This window comes from Clavelina lepadiformis, chromosome 5, assembly GCF_947623445.1.
Source record: "Clavelina lepadiformis chromosome 5, kaClaLepa1.1, whole genome shotgun sequence".
Taxonomy (NCBI): domain Eukaryota; kingdom Metazoa; phylum Chordata; class Ascidiacea; order Aplousobranchia; family Clavelinidae; genus Clavelina; species Clavelina lepadiformis.
The window spans coordinates 18,671,710-18,692,998 of NC_135244.1; the positions used below are offsets into that span (position 1 = coordinate 18,671,710).

Genomic DNA, 21,289 nt, shown 5'->3' on the forward strand with positions numbered 1-21,289 from the left:
GTTTCTGATTTGCCGAACGTTGAACTTACTCTTGTAGTTGGCGTGAATTCTGTGTACTTTCTGAGAAGGACAGTCAGCCTTCTCAAGGAGTGCTTGTGCATTACGTACGTCATACAAAATCAAACATGCCACGGGCTATCCAAGACACATATTACCGATACCGCTAGGTATATGAGACACATGCCACAGATACCACTGGATATCGAAGTCACATGCTTCGAGGCAAGTGGTTTGTTACGGCCCCGACTCGTTATGTCTGTTTTCTTCCAATAATAAATTAAAGTTAAGTTAGAAGGATTGTAGGTGTAACCAAGTCATTTTTGTACTTTCGAAATTATGTCGAGTACATTTAAGTTCTGATTCCAGTCAAATTAAACTGTTACTCCAGGTAAGTTAGGTCAATGCTTTTAACTTCAAAAATAATTCTGACGTCACAAGCATAAAAAATTTAGTGGCATCAGTGCATGTTGATATGTGTTAAATGCGGGTGCGTGTGCCATACTTTGGTACAGTACTTTCAAATAGTGTGTCATATAATGGAAAGCGTGGCAGCTTCACGCATGAGGTTCACCAGTGTGCACGTCGAAATTTTTTTATTTTTAAGCTAAGTTACAATACCGGAAAATTAACAAAGAAGAGTTGGTTGTTTGAACGCCAGTTTATAATAAATAGGCCTAACAAAGTATTGAGGCTTCAGTGCACACCATTACACCAAAATTTGTGTCTTTCACGCACAATTTCACGTCCGAAAACTGCCATACTTACCAGTCGGCCAGTATGGCCTACGTGGGTAGGCTATACAGTAAGTACACGCAGAATCTGACAGATAGAATCTTTGGGTCTAGTTATTCTAGTACATTGAGACGTTGTTAATCCGAACCCCGAACAACCGGAATCCCCTTTATCTGACACAAAATTGCCGGGAGAGGATTTCTTCCTATGCATTTTAACCCTTTAATCCGGAAACAACACTGACCGACTCCGACACAAAAGCTTTAGAACAAATGTGCTGAATTAATAGCAATAAAAGCCGATAAACCGGATTATTAAGAGTGAAGCGAAAATGATTTACGATTGTCATAGATACAGTACGTAGTTAGTTGACAAAAAAAATTGCCGATTATCTACGCTAAATAATTTTGCAGTTTTATTCTTTAAACTCCTATGCATACTTTGAATTGAAGTAAGTTGCATACTGCTTTTTGAACACGGTGCTATCTTTGCAAGATGATTGATTTTTCGCATTCCGATAATCTGGATACCCCGCTAAACAGACATTTTATGACGAAACAAAGTGGTCCGGATTAACCAGGTTTGACTGTATATATTATACAAGTACACAACCAGATGACGTCACAATTTGAGTAGTTGGAGTCTATTATACAAAGGCATCCTGTGGTTGTGCACTTGTAAAATTGCGGTTCATGTTCAATATAAACATATTGAAGCTATCATATATACAAAATACAGAATAAGCCTTTTGTAATTACACATTTCGTTATTGGCTGCTACATTTCACTGGAAAAAATCCTACGTTCAAAGCTATTTTTCACAGGTTTCTTGTTAACCTAACTTTAATGTTATGAAATAGTACAGTGAAATAATTACTTGCTTTGTCATTATAGTTGATTCATATAAGTTTGCCTTAGGACTGTTGTGTACATTTTTTACAAAAGAAATGGCTTTGCATGTTGCTGTTTATGGAGGAAGTGGTGCTTTAGGAAGGACAATAGTGAACTTCTTTAAATCCGGAAATCATGTACGGTCATGTTTTATATGTTTGTTGTATTTGTTTCAATATTTAGTTTGCTATTTTACACCAATTGGGATATGAAAGGTTTTAGTGGAAAACCAAGTGTACATCGTATTTCAGTAATTTGTTATTATGACTTAAATAATAGCAATAGCTGCAATACATTGTTTTCATGTTTTAGAAGTTTTTGAATATTCTGTTATTTCTTCAGGTGGTTACATCGATTGACCTTATGCCAAATGACTCAGCTGACCAGAATGTGGTAATTAAAAACACAGCATCATGGCCTGAGCAGCATAAGGAAGTTGCTGATGGGATGGCATCAGTCTTGGGAGAGAAAAAAATTGACGCTTTGTTTTGTGTGGCAGGGGGTTGGGCCGGTGGAAATGCTTCCAGTAAAAGTACGTATTAAAAGTATGAGTTTGTTCCACATGGTTAATTCCATGGTAATATGCAAAATTTTATTATTATTGTTCTTATCTAGTTTGACGTTTACTTTACGGTCTTAGTGTATAACGATAAGCGCTTCTGCTGTTACAAAAAGAGTTTTTTTGTAGTTTGTTTTAAGAAGCAGTTGAATATAAGGTATATATAGCCTAGTGGGGTTAAAAAAACTTTTTTGTAAAATTTGGCCAGCTCATTTGGCTTTTCAGATAAATTTATAATTTTTTCCGTGCTAATACATCTTATAAAACATGTTTAATTTCACTAGCATTTTCTTCATAGGCGTCTATGAAAATCTATTTATTGTCAAAAGTTTGCTGTTTTTAGTTTGCATTTTGCAAAATAAAAAACATGACACCACCCAGTGGTAAATGTTTTTTAATAAATGGTTTGGCTCACTCTCATATATGCCGTAGATTATATAAAAAACTGCGACTTAATGTGGAAACAAAGCGTTTGGAGCTCCACTATTGCTGGAAACCTTGCAACAAAGTTCTTAAAGTCAGATGGGATTCTCACACTTACAGGTGCCCATCCAGCAACATCTGGAACCCCAGGTAAAATTGGAAAACCCGTACAAATTAAGTTGCAACTGCATATAAATTTGTTATTTTACGTTAAGAAAATATGAACACTATTAAGTTTAGGAATTAAAAAACGAAGCACTTTATTTAGGGATGATTGGTTATGGACTTGCGAAAGCAGCTGTTCATCAGTTGTGTAAAAGTTTTGCTTCTGCATCTAGTGGCTTACCTGAAAATAGCTGCACTGTGTGTATTGCACCGTGAGTATTAGCTCAATTTTAAGCTTAGCTGATCACAATTTGGCAATTTTTGTAAACTACAAAATAACATTGTATTTGCTGAGTATTGGTTCATGCAGTGTAAACAAAATACATTAAAACGTTAAGTCATTTTCATAACTATGATTTTCATAGTGAGTACATCAGAGTAGTGACTATTGGTTGAGTACTATGTGGTTTCTATGGGAAATCATTTTGTTTAAAACCAAAGCCTTGTGATAACAAATAGCAAGAGCTGATAGAAACTTTGGATGAACTATAAAAATTTCTTTGGGTTTGCAACCGCCATTACTCCAAGAACTACCGTAGTAGTGCTCCTTATGAAAATACTATTGATTGCATTGATTTTTAAGAATAACGCTGGATACGCCGATGAATCGAAAGGGTATGCCAGATGCCAATTTCACATCTTGGACACCGCTTGAATATCTGGCTGAGTAAGTTAGCAAACTTTCATGTTTCTAATGCTTAATATATGTTTCTTCGAAATGTTGCACACATTTGTATTAATACTTTATGTATAATGCTTATTTCAAATATATAGTAGTAGAATGACGAATCAGCAATTAATGTGTATCAGAAACGTTTATTTTTTCTAAAAACAGCATCATCAGTTTCTACGTTAAACAAAAACACTACGTAATAGTATACATATAAATATGCGAGATGGAGGCACAGAACAGTTTAACCAGATACAATTTATCAACTAATGTCCAACATTTGACTGCTGTGTATTTTACTTTATATATGGAAGTAAGAAACACATACGTTAGTTTAGACTTCAGCACAATGATGAATGATTTTGTGTATTAGGTTGTTTTTATCTTGGGCCAATGGTGAAAATCGTCCAGACAGTGGAAGCCTTGTAAAAGTACAAACCGAAGCTGGAAAGACAACTTTGACTACACTTTCCATGTAATGCTGTGTGCCAACTTGGTTCTTCTTGGATATTAAACAAACATTCACTTGCTGAGCTGGCTTTGATAATGTTACATATTACGCAATATATTAATGTCTTGGTAAATTTGCACAGGCTTGAAAAGGTTGGAAACTTGGCTTGGTAGTAGGGCTGTATATATTATATCTGTTTGAAAGTGTTAACTGGTAATAGGGTGATGAATATGTTGACAATGAGTTTCTTAGCATTTCGTAAAACTGTATTTTTTGGTTATGATAACACTATGTATTGGTACCGTATAATTTGTGTTAGTTAGTGTTTACCTTGTTAGTCCCTTAAGCAAGTACACAATTGCTCAATTGCAATCGCCTTAGGCAAGTACACAATTTATGCTCACTGCCATATTTCAATGTATATCACTTTGTTTTAAATTCTATGCTACCCACGACCATTTTGTGCAATTATTGATTTCTTGTTAATTTGACTGGTACTGCACCATCACGAGAATTATATTAGTGCTATGCAAAGTTCTGTAAACGGTTTAACTTAGCCACTTTCTGCTGTGAATGTATTTGCGAGAACTTAGACTGCTTTGCAATAAAAATGCAATATGTTGTCCCACTGCCTTTCCAAATTTTACTAAACAACTCCTAGATAATAGACCTACCGATCTGCGGGGCAATTACACTTGTGTCGCAATGCCCTACGCGGTCAAAAGTGGCGTATTAAACACGGGAGCTTAGGGCTGCTGAAATAAAATGGTTTATCTATAATTTGGGATAGCGTTTGAAGGGTAAGCGGCAACCTTCCCTGTTCCCTGGAAACGAGCTTTGACACAAATCTTTCTACAATACAGATAGGTTGCTACATATTTTTGGGGCAACATTTTTTTCGAATCTTAACTGTGCCATTATAAACCACTATAGGTTTTCGTTTGAATTACAAAATATTCATTGGATGATGCAGTAGATGAGTAGAATGACGGCACCTGAAAGCCTAAAAAGGATTTAAGCATGTATTCAAACAAAAAGTACCGAATCAAAGATTCTGTGTCTATCGGTTCACTGACGAATCTTGGTAGCCATGATTGAGCACCTGAGCGGTAAGAAACCATAGCCCGGTTTAAGTTGCGTAAACGCATTCCACAATTAACGCAAGTGGCGTAGCCAGAAAAAAAATTAGGGGCGGGGCCAAATAATTCATGAGCTCAAGGGAACTGCAAAGTGTTTGTTTTAAGACACGGCCACCTGATGTAGAAGCCCATAGTTAGAAAAATTGGGGGGCCATGGCTCCTTTCGCCTCCCTGGCTACGCCTATGAACTGTGCAACTGCTATCGCCAGAGTTAGGGTCTTGCATTTTTTTCACTTTTCCAGTTTTTGTTTTTTAATTAACAAGCAAACACAAAATTTTTAAAAGGAATAGGCTAATGAAAAACAGCAGATACGAAATACGATATATATTTATCGGGTCGTTTGCACAAGAAGAACAGTAAAATTTCCAAAGACAAACAAAAGCAACGGCATTTCTGACCACTTTAACCACACCGCAGCTGACCCAGTTCAAAAATACCTGATATCACAATATCTGTTAATGAAGTACCGTTCAATGCCAACCTTCGTTTGATTCGATACGGGTTTGTTACAAATTTTAACAAATTTCAAGTTATTCATACCAATTTTGTTTCCTTGCGATTTCAATTTTCCAAAGTTTGGTAGAGTGATAGCTTAATTTTAACAAATCGTCTGCTAGTTGGCGCACTTTTACTTTACAACTTTGCTGCTATGGTGATTGAAAGCCAAGTTTTCCTCTAAACCAGAACGTGCGGTATAGGCTAAGCAGCTAGGTTGTCAAAACTAAAAAATAACAACTGAATAAGTTCCTGAAACGTAAGCTGTAGTTTATAATTTCAAGACTCATTATTCATATATTATATTATTATTCAAGAATATTTGAAATATCATTAAGGAAATTATACTCCTTTGTCTATGGCAATTGCGTATAGAAGTAGGCTTATCTGTTTGCATGGTTATTAGGTTGCTATTGTATTGTATTGTTTATTTTTTTCCATTAACTGTGCGGAGCGAAAGTTACGATGCAAACCGTTGTAATTATAGCACAATAGTTTATTACCATAGTTTTAAGCCCATTTAGGTTAACCTTAAAGTAGCTTACAATTGAAGAAGCTTCAGTTGTCAGGTGATAAGTATTATTTTTGTATGGATTTTAACTTTTTTGTTAAAACTTTGAAACGAATGAATGAATTTACTATTTTTAATCAACGAGTAGTTTTGATACAGGCCTAGATCACAAATTTAACGGTAGTAGGCGTATAACATACGGAAGTCTTAGTTTCAAACCTGAAACAAAACCGAATATTTTCAAAATGAGTATGAACATGTCTTTACGTTTCGAGGTTGCCAATCAAGGTGGGAATTTGCAAAAGTCTCTGAATCATGAAAAGGATCGAATTCTAAAAGATGAGTTGATGGCTGAGCGGGTACTGCAGGTAACCACTGAACAGAATGTCAATTTAAAAGCTGAGTGGTCAGAAGGTTTGGAAGAAGCTAGCCGAGTAAAGAAACACAGACTTAACAAAAAAGAAATGAACCAAGAACTTTCAAACGCCAGGAAAGCCCTTGTTGCTGTGAGAAGAGCTGCCTTGCGAGACCTTCTAGAAAGCGACCATTCAATGTATGAAGAAGAATTGCACAAAATAGGGAAGGCATTTTATGTAAAGCGTACATGAATTGAAAATTTCTGTTATTAATTTGTGTACGTGCTGTTTCTATATACTGTAACTGTCAAAGCATTTATCTTTTTGCTCTGAGGAGTTTTGTGCATTATTCGTAAACAAATGAATTTGTTTTATCGGTATTAGGTTTTTGTACAACTTTAGACAAGTTTTTAAATCTTTATATATGTTTTTCAACAAATGTAGAAATGGAAATATTTTCTCTTCATGTCCAAAACATTTATGCATACAGTATATGGTATAATGTTATCGCGTTTTGTGAAATACAATTTCTTTTTAGGAAAATGTGCTTAGTCTTAGTGAACCAAACTCACTTAAAAATTTTCTGTGATTGAATATGTCTGTAAAACTGCCAAAGATTCCACCTATTGAACCACAACAAAACAGAACTGATAATTACCAGGATGTTGCTATTCCACAAGCAGTTAAAACATCTACCTCGTACAAACTGTCTGGGATAAATGCCAAAGTTTGTGGTCATTTTGTTGAATATTGTAAACACCATGCTGTTTAGTGTGTTGTCTATTGCTTAAAAATGTAATGGTGAAAGAAATTTAAAATTTTGCTATATCTGATATATGTACTAAAACTGTGATATCAATATTTTTTTGTAAAGCATTTATTGCCAACTGAAGAAAGTTTACGCCCTAACCAGGACACAAATTCTGGTGAAATAGAAACATGGCCTGCATATGCTAGTCGCAGTGTTTCTGATACAGGTTTAATTGGAAAAAGTTTCAATAAGGATTTAATGGTTGTAAAAGTAAGTGTTGTTATGATGCCAACATGCTATACCATGGATTACAAGTTACCTCAGTTTTGTTCGCATTACATGAAATTGTATTTTTTTTTTAGAAATCAGTACTTCCCAAGCCAAAGTTCTTGTCAGCACTTGAGACCTATGTTCGAAAAGAGATTGTTCAGCTGGATTGCACAGATCCAGAGCCCAGCGAATTGAGATTGCAAGCATATCGTGAAGTTTTTGAATATTTAATTGAAGATTTCAAAACATACCAACCTCTTTTGTCTCAGGTTAGCTAAATGCAAATAAATGTTTTAGATTGCTCATATTTAATTTGGACTCCATAAAATTACTTCTTATTTAGATTAAGAGTGAATATGAAAAAATGCTGAGTCACCATCGACAAAGAATACGTGAATTAGAACCATTGAAAGCAATGTTGATAACAGTGTCTGAGCAATGCGATCAAAAGATACTGAAAATACGAGAGGAAGTATGTCAATACACTTGAAATGTGCTGATAACGACTATGATAATTAATTCAATAAGAGACAGCTTTTTGCTTTTAGGAAAGGCAAGAAATATTGGTACTTCGAAAAACCAAAATGGATCTTCTAAAATACATTGACAACATGAGAGAAAAAGAAAATGCCTTGCAGGCTCAAGTTGCTAAACTTCAAGAAGACTTGGCAGTTGAATATAAAAAGTAAGTGTTTGGTCTTTGTTGCCTGTTATCAATGTTAATCTTTGTCTTTTATCAACGTCTATTAAAATCATTTAATAGTTTCTGGTTGTGATCCAGGTATCGAAATGAATGTGACATGCGAAAGCTTCTAATTTCGGACATGAATGATCTGAGACATCAGCAAGAAGACCTCAAGCGAGCAGCTGGCCAAGGAATAATTGATGCTGATGATGACCCAATTCGCCTAAAACTGGCACTTAAAGTAAGTCTCAATAAACGTAAATTGATAAGGTGTAAAAATGCTATTCCACCAAAAAAGACTGATGCATTACGAACATGATTACATGGTGTGAATGTGATTTTTAAATTATTTCTTTTTAGGTTGCAAAAGATGACTTAACACGGCAAGCAAATGAGCTGACAAGGATTCAAGCTGACTATGGAGACGTTGTACCAAGACGTGACTTCCAAATGCTCGAAGCAAAACATGTAGAACTTGAAGAGAAACACAAACAATTAGTTTCAGACTTTCAAGGCTTGAAAGAAGAACATGACACTCTCTTAGATGTGCACAAGCAGGTGTGAAGGAGATAGTTGCAACAATAAATTCTGGAGATGGAGTAATAATAAATTACGTATAAAAATTTGTAGGTTTTAGAACAAAGAGATGAATTTTACACTGAAGCTGAAACACTGCGGCGAAGTGCAACCCCAAGGCCACAATGGAGTAAATGTGGTGAAATTGTTCCTGGTATGTCAGCATACTAATTATGAACTTTTCTGAAATTCTCATAAATTGAAACATTTGATATACAGTTACAGTTCATATATGTGCTTTGTATAAATGAATACAGCCGGACCTGATCATTGGCATGAAACCACATCAGGGAAGAGAAGTGCAGAGATTCTTGAGGCTTTACTAAATGAATTCCAATCTGGTGGAGCTCTGGGTCCCGATTCCCTTGACGGAAGAGGAACTGGTGATGATGTTCCAAAGTATGAAACCTGTTCATTTTTTTCCATAAAGATGGCTTTTTCTTCTGTAATAGCGTTTTTGATAACAGTTGAGTTCTGGACAAAAACTAGAGACCAGTAATCATCAATTTTAAGCTGCAATAAGCTGAGAAGCATCCAAGAAAATATTTTGAGTTCCAACACAAGATGTTGTCACAAATAGAATAGAGATTATTCCACATCAAATAGGTTTTAAGAAATTAAAAGATTAAGTTGTGGCTGTCAACTAAATTGCACTAGGATGGCAAAGGCCGGTTACATTCAGCTCAAGTGTAAATCAGTGAGAGCTGATAAAAACATGTGTTGCTATTTGCTAGAATATGTTGAATCATATATCAACCGATTTGGTGTTATTTCTAGGGCAGTCGGTCTTATTCTTGTGGCAATTGGTTTTATACCTACATTGATCTTATTTCTTGAGATTTTAAATGTTGTAACACTATAAAATGATGTAAGATAAAAGCCATTAATGTATAAAGTTGCATAAAATGAGGTAATAGGTGTTGGAAATCAATGTTCAAGTTAGTGTTGAGATGTAATTAGTACGCCACCACACATATAATTACATTGTTGTAAACACAATTTTCACATTTTATTTTAGATTTCTGAGATTCGAAGGTTCTTTCAAAAATCGAAAATTCAAGAAGTCTGAATTGTCAATATTGCTTAAAGACATCTGGGCAAGGAAAGTTCAAAGTGATGCAGAACGTGGCAGCAGAGAAAAAATGACAGATTTTCTGCATAGTTTCTTCATGGTAACTCTTCCCTAACTTTCTTGACTCTGCCTAAGGCGGACCTCTTGATAACATTGGTATTTGCTTGATAGGAGCGATACGGCAATCACGAAGAAATGGCTGCTGAATGGGGCTACTCCTTGTTCGAAGCGTTGAATAACTTCAAAGATGAACCTCATGTAAACGTACTCTGGAACGTTGTGAATGATGAGGGTATTTACTTCATATTTATTACACATGCATTTTGGTTTTAAATATATCTGTGTTTAACAATACTCTACTAACACTGGGATGAGCGATGGTAATAATGCATATTGCTTCCCATGAATTTTGCATGATTTCCATGTAGGCACAGAGGACTTACATTACCATCAGATGGACACCATTAAAAACGTAATGGTTGAACTGCAGAATGTGGATGATGAAAAAACTGGTAAGCAAGCACAAATCTAGTGTATTACCAACAAAATATTCTTGGAAAAGCTATAGATTTAGACATAGATGACTGGGAATGGTAATGAAAAAGGTTTCTAGCAGTTGAAACTATATAATAGTATAAATTAAACCCCTTTTTTCTTTTTTAGGCCACATTTCAGAGGGCCTCTTTATAAACGCAATGCACTCAGCATTTCCTTTCAAGAGTGAAGCCAGCAAGGAAGCATTAGTTGCAGCGGCTCTGGAAGAGTTAGAAGCATCTGCTGAAAACATAGAATACAATGTAAGCCCTAGCCCCAAGTACAGCTTAAATCTCAAGTGGCTTATAAATCACAATCAAGTGTATGACCTATTGCTGATGTCCAGGCGCTTTTTACCGAAGATGAGGAGGGACATACGGGTCCATTTTTAAATCTCCTAAGAACCCAAGGCGACGAGGAAAGAGATACATACATCGAAGAAATCATGAAACAGTTAGAAGGAATGGAACAGGTATTGAAAGAAATATGATTTAACACTTTGTAAGGAATAGGGGTTATGGGTCAATTTAACCACGGACAACCCATCTGTGGGGTGAATTGACCAACCATCGCAAATGGGGATTATTGTGATTGTTTTCTTCATTTTTAAGGTTCCTGTTAATGAGCTCAGAAGTACGCTAATGATGATTGACCCTGTGATAAATCAAGAACAAATAGTGAACTACCTTCAAATTGCCTACAAATGCACCTCACCAGAACTACAGGACGCAGAACCATGCGATAATAAAATTATTCAGGAAAGGATGAAGAACGGTGGTGTCCACAGAGTTGGAGCAGTTTACTGACCTGTATTTGGGGCTTAGTTGTAGCTTCACCAAACAAAATATCTCCTTTGTTTGGATTTTGTGTGAGTTAAATGATAACTTTATTGTATTCGCCCAAAGCACAATACTTGATTGCAGTGAACACAAGTGAGGTCTTAATTTTATACTAGAAAATTCCACTTGAATGATTTGTAAACATATTTTGACATGTTTCCTTTCTACACTTGGTCATTTGTGCTTTCTGTAGTTACATGCCTGTTGCGTATTTACTAAAATAAAACCGCCGACAATATGTTATTTCTGTGAACCTCAACCTAGTCAAAAAAAAATGAAATCTAAGTTTTATTGATAAATAATAGCTTTGTTACAATGAAAACTGTGAATACAATTTGTTATCCCACTTTACAACATAATCCTTGTTGAGAAATTACTGTATATTCCAATCCAAAGAATATATACTTTTGGACAGTGGTGTGTGAAAATGTCTATGTCTCAAATTGATCCATTAGTAATGAATCATTACCGTTATACTATTGGACACTGCCTCATGTGAAAAGTGTTGCTATTTGTATGACACCACTAGACACAGGTAATGTACATTCTGTAATTTGATCATCGTACAGCAATATGAAAATATGTCAATTGTGCTAATCAACTTGTAGGGCTGCAACAGAGTACAAACTGAATAACAATAAAATTTAACAAAAAGCAATGCATGCCTTGGAGTAGATTTAGCCGCTATATAATTATTATCTCGTCACAATTGTGAAAAATGCATTGGCAGTCACAATCAGTTTGTGATCTATCTGGTAATAACTAAAAAGAATTATTTACAAGCCTCGCAATAGATGTTAATGCGTGGAAAATGCATGGTATTTCTTTATGCCCAATGGTAGGCAGCATGGTATAACAGGCTCTATGCAATGCTGGACATTATTACTTGCTACCATACTTCCGCACAGACCACACCGTGGCGTTCTAATAACATCAGTCATTTATTTTTGCCTGCTCAAGGCCAAGGTTGTTTCGACTGATGTACGCTTGCTCGGTGTTTCTGTTAAAACCCGCTGGCGGTGTTGTTTCCTCCACCGTAATTCACAGAGTTATTGTATGGCTGGCTTTGTTGATAAGAGTTTTGATTCTGTTGGTATCCTTGACCTTGGCTTTGCTGATTTTGCTGATAACCTTGACTTTGGTTTTGTTGGTAGCCAGTGTTTGCTTGAGAACCCTGCTGCTGCTGACCTTGTTGTTGGCCCTGCTGGGCTTGCTGGCCGCCCCAGCTTTGAGCACCACCCCAACCATATGCCTGGGGCCAGTAACCCTGGCCTGAACCCCAGCCACCATATCCTTGTTGATTCCATCCACCGTATCCCGCATTTGGGTAACCCTGGTAGTAAGCGTTTTGCTGTTGCTGTGCGTAGCCCCCGTACCCTTGGCTTTGTTGTGAGTTGTAGTTATTGTTTTGCTGGTTTCCACCCCCACCTCCGCTACCACTGCTACCACCACCTTTCCTTTCGGCATAATTTACAACAATTGGTCGGCCGAGAATTGGTTTGTGATTCATTTCTTTTATTGCTAACTCAACGGACTGCTTGTCTTTGAACGTTATAAAACCAAATCCTCTTGATTTCTGCGTCTCTTTGTCACGTAGCAGAACTGTGTTGAGGATTTCTCCATAAGGTCTAAAGGCATCTTCTACATCTTTTTCTGAAGCATTGAAATCAATGCTACCCACAAATATTTTACAGCTAACGTCATCCATATTTTAAACCTACTGCAGAAATAATGATTGACGGGTTTAAAAAAAAATTTTAAGCACAAAATTGCATGGCAAATAGCCACTTCTTAACTAAGTAAAGCAAAACTTCAAAAAAAAAAACACATTGCTAAATACTTTAATAACAAAAACATCCAGCGACAGAAATTTCATGCAGTTACATGTTACTACTACCATAGACACCCACCCCAATTTTGATGTTCAGTTAACCGGTGCAACTCTTTATAAATTCAAATTTTCTTACTTTTAACGTCAATGTTTTGACTTAATTTCTATAGATTAATGGTTTTCAAAACCACCAGCATTGTCATTGAGGGGGCTGGGCATAAATATCATTGAAGATAATTAGTGCATTGAAATGCATTCAATGCAAAGGCAAAGCGATGATAAGAGAAAAGACAGGGTTAATTTCTGAAAACGCCTCAAGTATGACATAACAATTGCATTTTTCCTGTTTAATGTGGTCACTGGTGATGTGTCCAGCCAGTTACCTGTATTAAACTGCAAAACGTAAGTCCAGAGAATGGATTCAACTCTTGTACGAGCAACTTCTACTTCTGTAAGCAAACTTGTGTTTGCTTATGTCACTAATAAAATACAGAGATTGATTTCGTGTGGGACCGTTTTGTCTAGGAATAACTTGTAGCATGGCATACTCGCAATATGATAAAAAAATTTTACTGCACCAAATGCAACAGTCTACTACAGTTACAAATTTTTTTGTTGTACCAAAATACAATATTCGATATTAACAGTATTGTGACTAAACCAAACGTAATTAAATTAAGCGTTCTTGCAGCAGCAAAATAAATTGCTAACTCATTACTCGTTTTCACTTTACTACTCATGTACACAACTATAACAATACGAGCATGTAACAGAACAAAAGAATTTTATTCTCTGATTCAAAAAGTAATGAAGCGAGGGAATCAATTAACATAATTTATCCTTATTTTGGCATCAAAGGCATCTCCAATGGAGTGGTGACTGATAACAATCATTCATAAATCGTATTCTAAAATGAATACAGTAGACTATGTCAATTATGATCTCTTTGGGACCAGACCATTTTGGTCATAATATTGGAATGGCCAAAATGACCGAAGCTGACTGAGTGGCACATAACACCTTAATTTACAGCTCTTTAGCTGCTGTAGTGTCCTGGTTTCAGTGACATTTTTCGTCTGCAAAAAAAAGGTTTTTAAATGAGCTTATGGTTGATCTAAAACCAAAGAAAACAATTGCAGGGTATAATTTTAACGGGTGCCCAGGCGTCATGGCACTCATATTTCAGCCTGGGCACCTGAAATTTAGCTGAATGGATGTCCAATGGGCATCCAGTCTTTAAAGTGACTACAGTTCCTGCTGTCAAATCAAAAACCGATTTCACTATATAATTGTTTGAACTTGAAATGCTACTGCAAAACAATGGCACATGATGGCTGTCTGTACGTTGCCATTGTTAATCATAGGAAGTTGAGAGATGTCTGCAGCTTTTTGCAATATCATTTTTGAGATGTCACACAAAGAGTTAATTGAAATTAACTGTATTTATGGGCATTGTTCATAGTTCCACAAATTTGGGCATCCAGCGGTTTCCAGGGGCATCCAGTTTTTAAGACCGGGTATGCCAGTAGGCATCTGCTCAAAAAAAGTTGTAATGGGAAGCGTATTTATTTGTACGAATGAACCTGTACTAATTTGCTCCTATTCACCGAATATATTCAGGTTTGTATTCATTGCGGCACGACATATTGCTAGATGTCAGCTACAAAACACCTAAATTGACAAACTTTACTTTAATCTTTGAGGTAGAAAATAACAACAGGATGACCTTGTTAGACTAACATAGTGCTTATAGGTTAGGGTGTCGCAAAAGCAACCAAGGGTCCTCCAAGATTCCAGCGAAAACAAAGGGATTTGAAGTTTAATCTTTTAATCACAAGCAATTTTGTTTCAAGTTTCTGAAGATAAACAGGTTTAAAACTGCAGAAAACTTGCAGTAAAAGTTTTTAACTATGTTTCACATTATGAAATCATGATTGAAAAATATATTATTTCATAAGGGATTAGTCAGTGAATTTTCTAGAAAATTTACCTTAGGTGATTTGGACTTTACAATGTTAATTAAAAGTTAGGTAGGCAGAGTTTACTAGAAAATTTAAACATGCATTGCCAAGATTGTCATTAGAGTCATTCCATTTATAATAACAAACCAATTTTTTTTAAATTTGTAACCACTAGTCATAGATTTTGATGGTTTGGATATATGTTGTAGAGCTTCTAAAATTTGAAATTAGTTTGGTGTGTACTTCGATAAACCTCATTTATGCAGGTGCCACACTTTCCACTATGGATGAGAGTTTGGGTCGGAGAAGATTAGTTTTAAATTAATTTAGAGTTTGAAAAATGTGTCATTATCAATTGAAAATTAGCGTTTACTTAAATTTGCAGCTTTTAGCTTAGGAATTAAATCATGACAAGTGAGAGTTTGGGTCAGAGGGGATTAGTTTTAGGTTAATTTACACTTTCAAAAAATTAGTACGTTGTTTTAAGTTGAGAATCAGCATATAGGGTAGGCTAGCCAATTTGCGAAAAACCTCATACAACGCCAAGTAAAATGAAATAAAACAAGTTCTACTGAACACACAGCAGTAGTCTTTGTATCATTGGAAGCGCGATTTTATTTTCTATATTGTAGTTTAAAACCGTAAATTTTTAATCAATATCTTTTAGTTGGTAGCAAAACTTGCAACAATAATTTTTGCGCCAGTGTAAGAATGCAAAAACATTAATTTCACATTTATTCAACCTGGCTTTACTATTTTTAGTTGGTTAATTTCACTTAAATGGACATTAAATATTCATTATGTTTAAAGCCCCGCCGAACTTTTGCCATAAAAAAGGCATTTTCGAAAATAAACATATGCATAGTACGTTACATACGTCTCGAATAGAAACCATAACCTATATTCTTTTGCAAATATTGTATGCTGATTCTAAACAAAGACGCCTTCTAATCATATCGCTAATTTTTGCCACTGACTGTAGGGAGCAAAAAGTTAGGTGTTATTCTTGTTAGAGCATGCTAAAACATGATAAGATCAATATTTTTCTAGCCATAATACATATATTTGACATGTAGTCAAACATTGTATTTATAAGAAATGAACCAGTCCACACTTTTCCGCTGCTAAACCCTTATCATATGGCTTTATCTTTTAATAGTTTCAAATCAGGTTTACTCGCGCATTGTTATGATGACCCTTGATTAGTAGACACACTTCGGTATCTTTTCCGACTTCAAGAATTCAACAAAATCATTCGCAACAAATGAGTTAAATATCACGCTTGAAAGCAATTGCAATACGAAAAGCAAACAACTCAAAAATAACACCAGAAAGAATGGCAACTAGCGCAAAAATTCAAATTGCCATTGGAAAAGTAGCATTTAGATATGAGTTCACTCACAATTATGACAGAGGTAAGTCAGCTTTTCGACATCATGTTGGGTGAGATTGGGAATTAAGTTGATGCATTTAATGTGATACCAGCAGTCGCAATCAACGCATTCTACCCACCACATGTGACTTAAAAGATTTTACAGCACTGTGAAAATATCTTCACATATTGGCTATCTCACCGAAGTTCGATCAATGTAGAAAAAGTGATTAAAAACGGAAATTAAAGATGAAAGAGCTCCACGAAAATTTAAAGAGAGTTAGAAGAGGAACTGTTGTGCAAGTGTGCGAAAGAAGAGCTCTCTAGCTCCTATTATTCGCGAAAAATTAAAAGATTTGTACAGGGACCAGATTCTTACCTCAGTAAGAAATTTAGTTTTTTTTGAGTATGGTGTGTTTGTCTTGATGAAAAATAAGAATAATTAATAGGCAGAAACTTGAAAATTGGAATGTTAACAGAAGAGGGCTTTAAAATGTTGCACACAATTTCATTTAAAAATATACAAAACTAAAAATTTGATCAGCGATTTTTGATTTCGCTCACTGGGTATTTTTTCATATTGGCTAACCTGCCCTATTTCAATTCAAAGACTAGCGTTATTGCTTATACTTCGGCAAACGACGGCCAGCAAAATAAGTGTCTGCTTCAACGGTTGCCGTATACCGAAGTGAGAAAATTCGGTAACCGGCTAGCCGGTCAAATATACGCTAACATTTTCTTTTTAAAACTTTTTGATACACGCCTTTTTTCCACTTGACTGTCGGAAAATAGAGGTTGTCTGTTTTCATTTTATATCGTTATTGGCAATAAATGAGACGGTATACAGATCTAAGAATACAGGTATCGGTTTATAACGCTAATAACCCTTCTAAATGTTGCAAATTCAGAAATTCTGCTGGTATAATCCTCTAGCCTACTGGTAGAAAAATTTTCAGCAACTGACAAACTGGAACATGCGGATTTGGTACCTTACTACTTGCAATCGTAGAGAGGAATAAAAATTGTGATAGTTTTATATCACAGGACAAAGGATAACCTACTTATGGAAATGGGTAATCGATATTATGAAAGTAGATACCGACGGTAATGGAACCGGTATTTGGCTAAAAATGATTCAATGTTATCGGTATTTGGTCCTGTTTCCAAAACGTAGTACGGCACGTTGTCGGTATACTAGCCTTACAAGTTACAACGTATGATAGAAAACCCAACCTTGTCTCTGTGTAATAAACTTCAGTGAAATTTGAACTAATACTTCTGTTTCACTCGAATAAATGAAATTGTTTATTTTTATAAAACAACGAATAAAACTAATCACATGTTTTAATGCAGCAAACGTTTGGCGGCAGAGTTCATTTGAATGATGAAAATACGATAGCCCATAGATACTACATTACACATGATCGCACTCTGGGTCAAAGTAGATAGCAAAGATTTATTCAGAGAAATAGAAATAGGAAAGAAGTAATTTTAATTAATTTTTAATAAGAAACCTCATTTAACTTGGAACCATCTCTAAAATCAGAAAAGTGTCAGCCAACAAGGAGCTATCTTGAGTAAAAAGATTTCCAGTGCAATGCGATTAATAAGTTGTCAATCTTTGTATATTTTTTTTCATACTGCAGCAATGAGGTTAATTTGCAGATAAACATGTTTACCAGACAATCTGTCAAAACAATCATCGAGCTACCGTTTAATAATTAAAATTACTATGGAAAACTTGTCCGTGGTTTTCAGAAAAGGTCCTAGAAAGAGATTGAAGACCCCTATTTGCTGGGGCCCAGAGGCAATTGCTTCGGTATAGCCTATGCCCCGTGGTAGACCAGGCCCGGTGAATCACCAGCCTGCAAGGATCCATAAATTCTCATTTTGTGACATTCCATGAATTAGTTTTGCCTGTTACTACTACTAGATACATAGATAACTACTTAGATACATACTCTATTTGGAAATTTGCAAACTGAGAATACCATCGTTGTGGCAGTGTCCTATATATTGATACATTTCCCTGTGTTTATTTTTTCTTGTTTTGGTTGTGGAACAATAACAACTATGTAATTAATAGAATGTGTTCTGTTTGTACCATTTTTATTGCCGTAAACTATCACTTTTAAAGTTTGATAAGTGGAATTCTGTAATACAATCATGGTTTATATAACCAACTGATCTACCACTTATTACATCCAAATTTTCCTTTTCATTACCTATTTGAAAAACCCCACTTACTAGACACTTTCCAATTCACAGCCGCCATTTTTTTGGGTGTAATTTTACTCTTGTAATGCAAACGCTTGTAATTTAAAAAGAATCTAATTTGGTTGACAGTTTCCATTGTTAAGTATAGGTATAGGCTTACCATACGTCCCGTTTTAACCGGGACAGTCCTGCTTTTTAAGGCTTTTAAACCAAAAGTCCCGCTTTAGCATTTAGTCAGCCAGCATTGCCCCACACTACACTAATATTAGCATGCTGTGATAGGTCTGCTTAGCCAACTTGCTGAAGAGCAATGCTCGATACGTGTTCTTGTTTCGTTATGTTAAATGTGAAAGTAATTGGTACATCATTCTAGCGGATAATTGGTCTAGTAATGAGTTGATTGTTAGCGCATTCGTTAGTTCAGTTATTGTAGGCTAGAAGGAGGAGGTGATCTTTTTGCAGTTAGGTTATTGAAAGAACTTATTTCGTACCGGTACTTGTTTGCATTTCCTTCTGCAAAAACCATTTGAATGTGAAAGCCCTTATCACCTGCAAAATTAACACTGACTTTTCCTGCTGTGATTTTTATGAGAAAATAAAGTCGAATATCTTCTTGAAGAAAGTATTGTCTACAGAAAAGTATTATGATATTATGAAAGTAGATACCGACGGTAATGGAACCGGTATTTGGCTAAAAATGATTCAATGTTATCGGTATTTGGTCCTGTTTCCAAAACGTAGTACGGCACGTTGTCGGTATACTAGCCTTACAAGTTACAACGTATGATAGAAAACCCAACCTTGTCTCTGTGTAATAAACTTCAGTGAAATTTGAACTAATACTTCTGTTTCACTCGAATAAATGAAATTGTTTATTTTTATAAAACAACGAATAAAACTAATCACATGTTTTAATGCAGCAAACGTTTGGCGGCAGAGTTCATTTGAATGATGAAAATACGATAGCCCATAGATACTACATTACACATGATCGCACTCTGGGTCAAAGTAGATAGCAAAGATTTATTCAGAGAAATAGAAATAGGAAAGAAGTAATTTTAATTAATTTTTAATAAGAAACCTCATTTAACTTGGAACCATCTCTAAAATCAGAAAAGTGTCAGCCAACAAGGAGCTATCTTGAGTAAAAAGATTTCCAGTGCAATGCGATTAATAAGTTGTCAATCTTTGTATATTTTTTTTCATACTGCAGCAATGAGGTTAATTTGCAGATAAACATGTTTACCAGACAATCTGTCAAAACAATCATCGAGCTACCGTTTAATAATTAAAATTACTATGGAAAACTTGTCCGTGGTTTTCAGAAAAGGTCCTAGAAAGAGATTGAAGACCCCTATTTGCTGGGGCCCAGAGGCAATTGCTTCGGTATAGCCTATGCCCCGTGGTAGACCAGGCCCGGTGAATCACCAGCCTGCAAGGATCCATAAATTCTCATTTTGTGACATTCCATGAATTAGTTTTGCCTGTTACTACTACTAGATACATAGATAACTACTTAGATACATACTCTATTTGGAAATTTGCAAACTGAGAATACCATCGTTGTGGCAGTGTCCTATATATTGATACATTTCCCTGTGTTTATTTTTTCTTGTTTTGGTTGTGGAACAATAACAACTATGTAATTAATAGAATGTGTTCTGTTTGTACCATTTTTATTGCCGTAAACTATCACTTTTAAAGTTTGATAAGTGGAATTCTGTAATACAATCATGGTTTATATAACCAACTGATCTACCACTTATTACATCCAAATTTTCCTTTTCATTACCTATTTGAAAAACCCCACTTACTAGACACTTTCCAATTCACAGCCGCCATTTTTTTGGGTGTAATTTTACTCTTGTAATGCAAACGCTTGTAATTTAAAAAGAATCTAATTTGGTTGACAGTTTCCATTGTTAAGTATAGGTATAGGCTTACCATACGTCCCGTTTTAACCGGGACAGTCCTGCTTTTTAAGGCTTTTAAACCAAAAGTCCCGCTTTAGCATTTAGTCAGCCAGCATTGCCCCACACTACACTAATATTAGCATGCTGTGATAGGTCTGCTTAGCCAACTTGCTGAAGAGCAATGCTCGATACGTGTTCTTGTTTCGTTATGTTAAATGTGAAAGTAATTGGTACATCATTCTAGCGGATAATTGGTCTAGTAATGAGTTGATTGTTAGCGCATTCGTTAGTTCAGTTATTGTAGGCTAGAAGGAGGAGGTGATCTTTTTGCAGTTAGGTTATTGAAAGAACTTATTTCGTACCGGTACTTGTTTGCATTTCCTTCTGCAAAAACCATTTGAATGTGAAAGCCCTTATCACCTGCAAAATTAACACTGACTTTTCCTGCTGTGATTTTTATGAGAAAATAAAGTCGAATATCTTCTTGAAGAAAGTATTGTCTACAGAAAAGTATGATTGGACGATTATGTAAATTTACAAATGCTTGAACATTGTTTTGTTTCCTAGTAAAATGCATTATTTTAGTTTTTCTTGGTGTCTTACTACTTTAGTTGTCCCTGACGATTAGAATCCAAAATAGTTTCATACTCCTAGTAAAACATGAACCACATTTATCTGATAAGGCTCGTTGTTCTGAAGCGTCCCGATTTTCAATCACAAAAATATGGTATGCCTAAGTATAGGTGATCGAAAAAATCCTGCCACCCAAAAAACTGTCGGCCATAACTCGGAAAGTGTCTATACATCCAGCCACCACTTAATAGATACTCTTTAGTTTAACTACGCAGGTAATAATTCAATTCAAAAACCTAAAAA

At 35.5% G+C, this 21,289-nt stretch overlaps 4 protein-coding genes across 4 annotated transcripts; 3 read left to right on the forward strand and 1 right to left on the reverse strand.

Annotated features, from left to right (window-relative positions):
* Positions 1-1,604: 1,604 nt before the first annotated feature.
* LOC143460859 (dihydropteridine reductase-like) lies at positions 1,605-4,513 on the forward strand. Its single transcript, XM_076958516.1, has 6 exons — positions 1,605-1,759; positions 1,965-2,154; positions 2,614-2,754; positions 2,873-2,981; positions 3,353-3,436; positions 3,813-4,513. Exons 1-6 carry the CDS (start codon positions 1,679-1,681, stop codon positions 3,916-3,918), a joined length of 711 nt encoding a protein of 236 aa, XP_076814631.1. The 5' UTR covers positions 1,605-1,678; the 3' UTR covers positions 3,919-4,513.
* A 1,205-nt stretch (positions 4,514-5,718) lies between these two features.
* On the forward strand, positions 5,719-6,862 carry LOC143459478 (uncharacterized). Its single transcript, XM_076956661.1, has one exon. The coding sequence runs from the start codon at positions 6,282-6,284 to the stop codon at positions 6,642-6,644; it is 363 nt and encodes a 120-aa protein (XP_076812776.1). The 5' UTR covers positions 5,719-6,281; the 3' UTR covers positions 6,645-6,862.
* A 14-nt stretch (positions 6,863-6,876) lies between these two features.
* On the forward strand, positions 6,877-11,517 carry LOC143459476 (translin-associated factor X-interacting protein 1-like). The gene is made up of 15 exons (XM_076956659.1): positions 6,877-7,119; positions 7,267-7,413; positions 7,506-7,682; positions 7,757-7,885; positions 7,962-8,098; positions 8,195-8,339; positions 8,459-8,656; positions 8,729-8,828; positions 8,932-9,073; positions 9,693-9,846; positions 9,918-10,038; positions 10,175-10,258; positions 10,410-10,543; positions 10,627-10,752; positions 10,892-11,517. Exons 1-15 carry the CDS (start codon positions 6,988-6,990, stop codon positions 11,084-11,086), a joined length of 2,121 nt encoding a protein of 706 aa, XP_076812774.1. The 5' UTR covers positions 6,877-6,987; the 3' UTR covers positions 11,087-11,517.
* A 136-nt stretch (positions 11,518-11,653) lies between these two features.
* LOC143459477 (uncharacterized) lies at positions 11,654-12,861 on the reverse strand. Its single transcript, XM_076956660.1, has one exon. It carries the CDS (start codon positions 12,825-12,827, stop codon positions 12,123-12,125), a length of 705 nt encoding a protein of 234 aa, XP_076812775.1. The 5' UTR covers positions 12,828-12,861; the 3' UTR covers positions 11,654-12,122.
* Between the last annotated feature and the right edge of the window lie 8,428 nt (positions 12,862-21,289).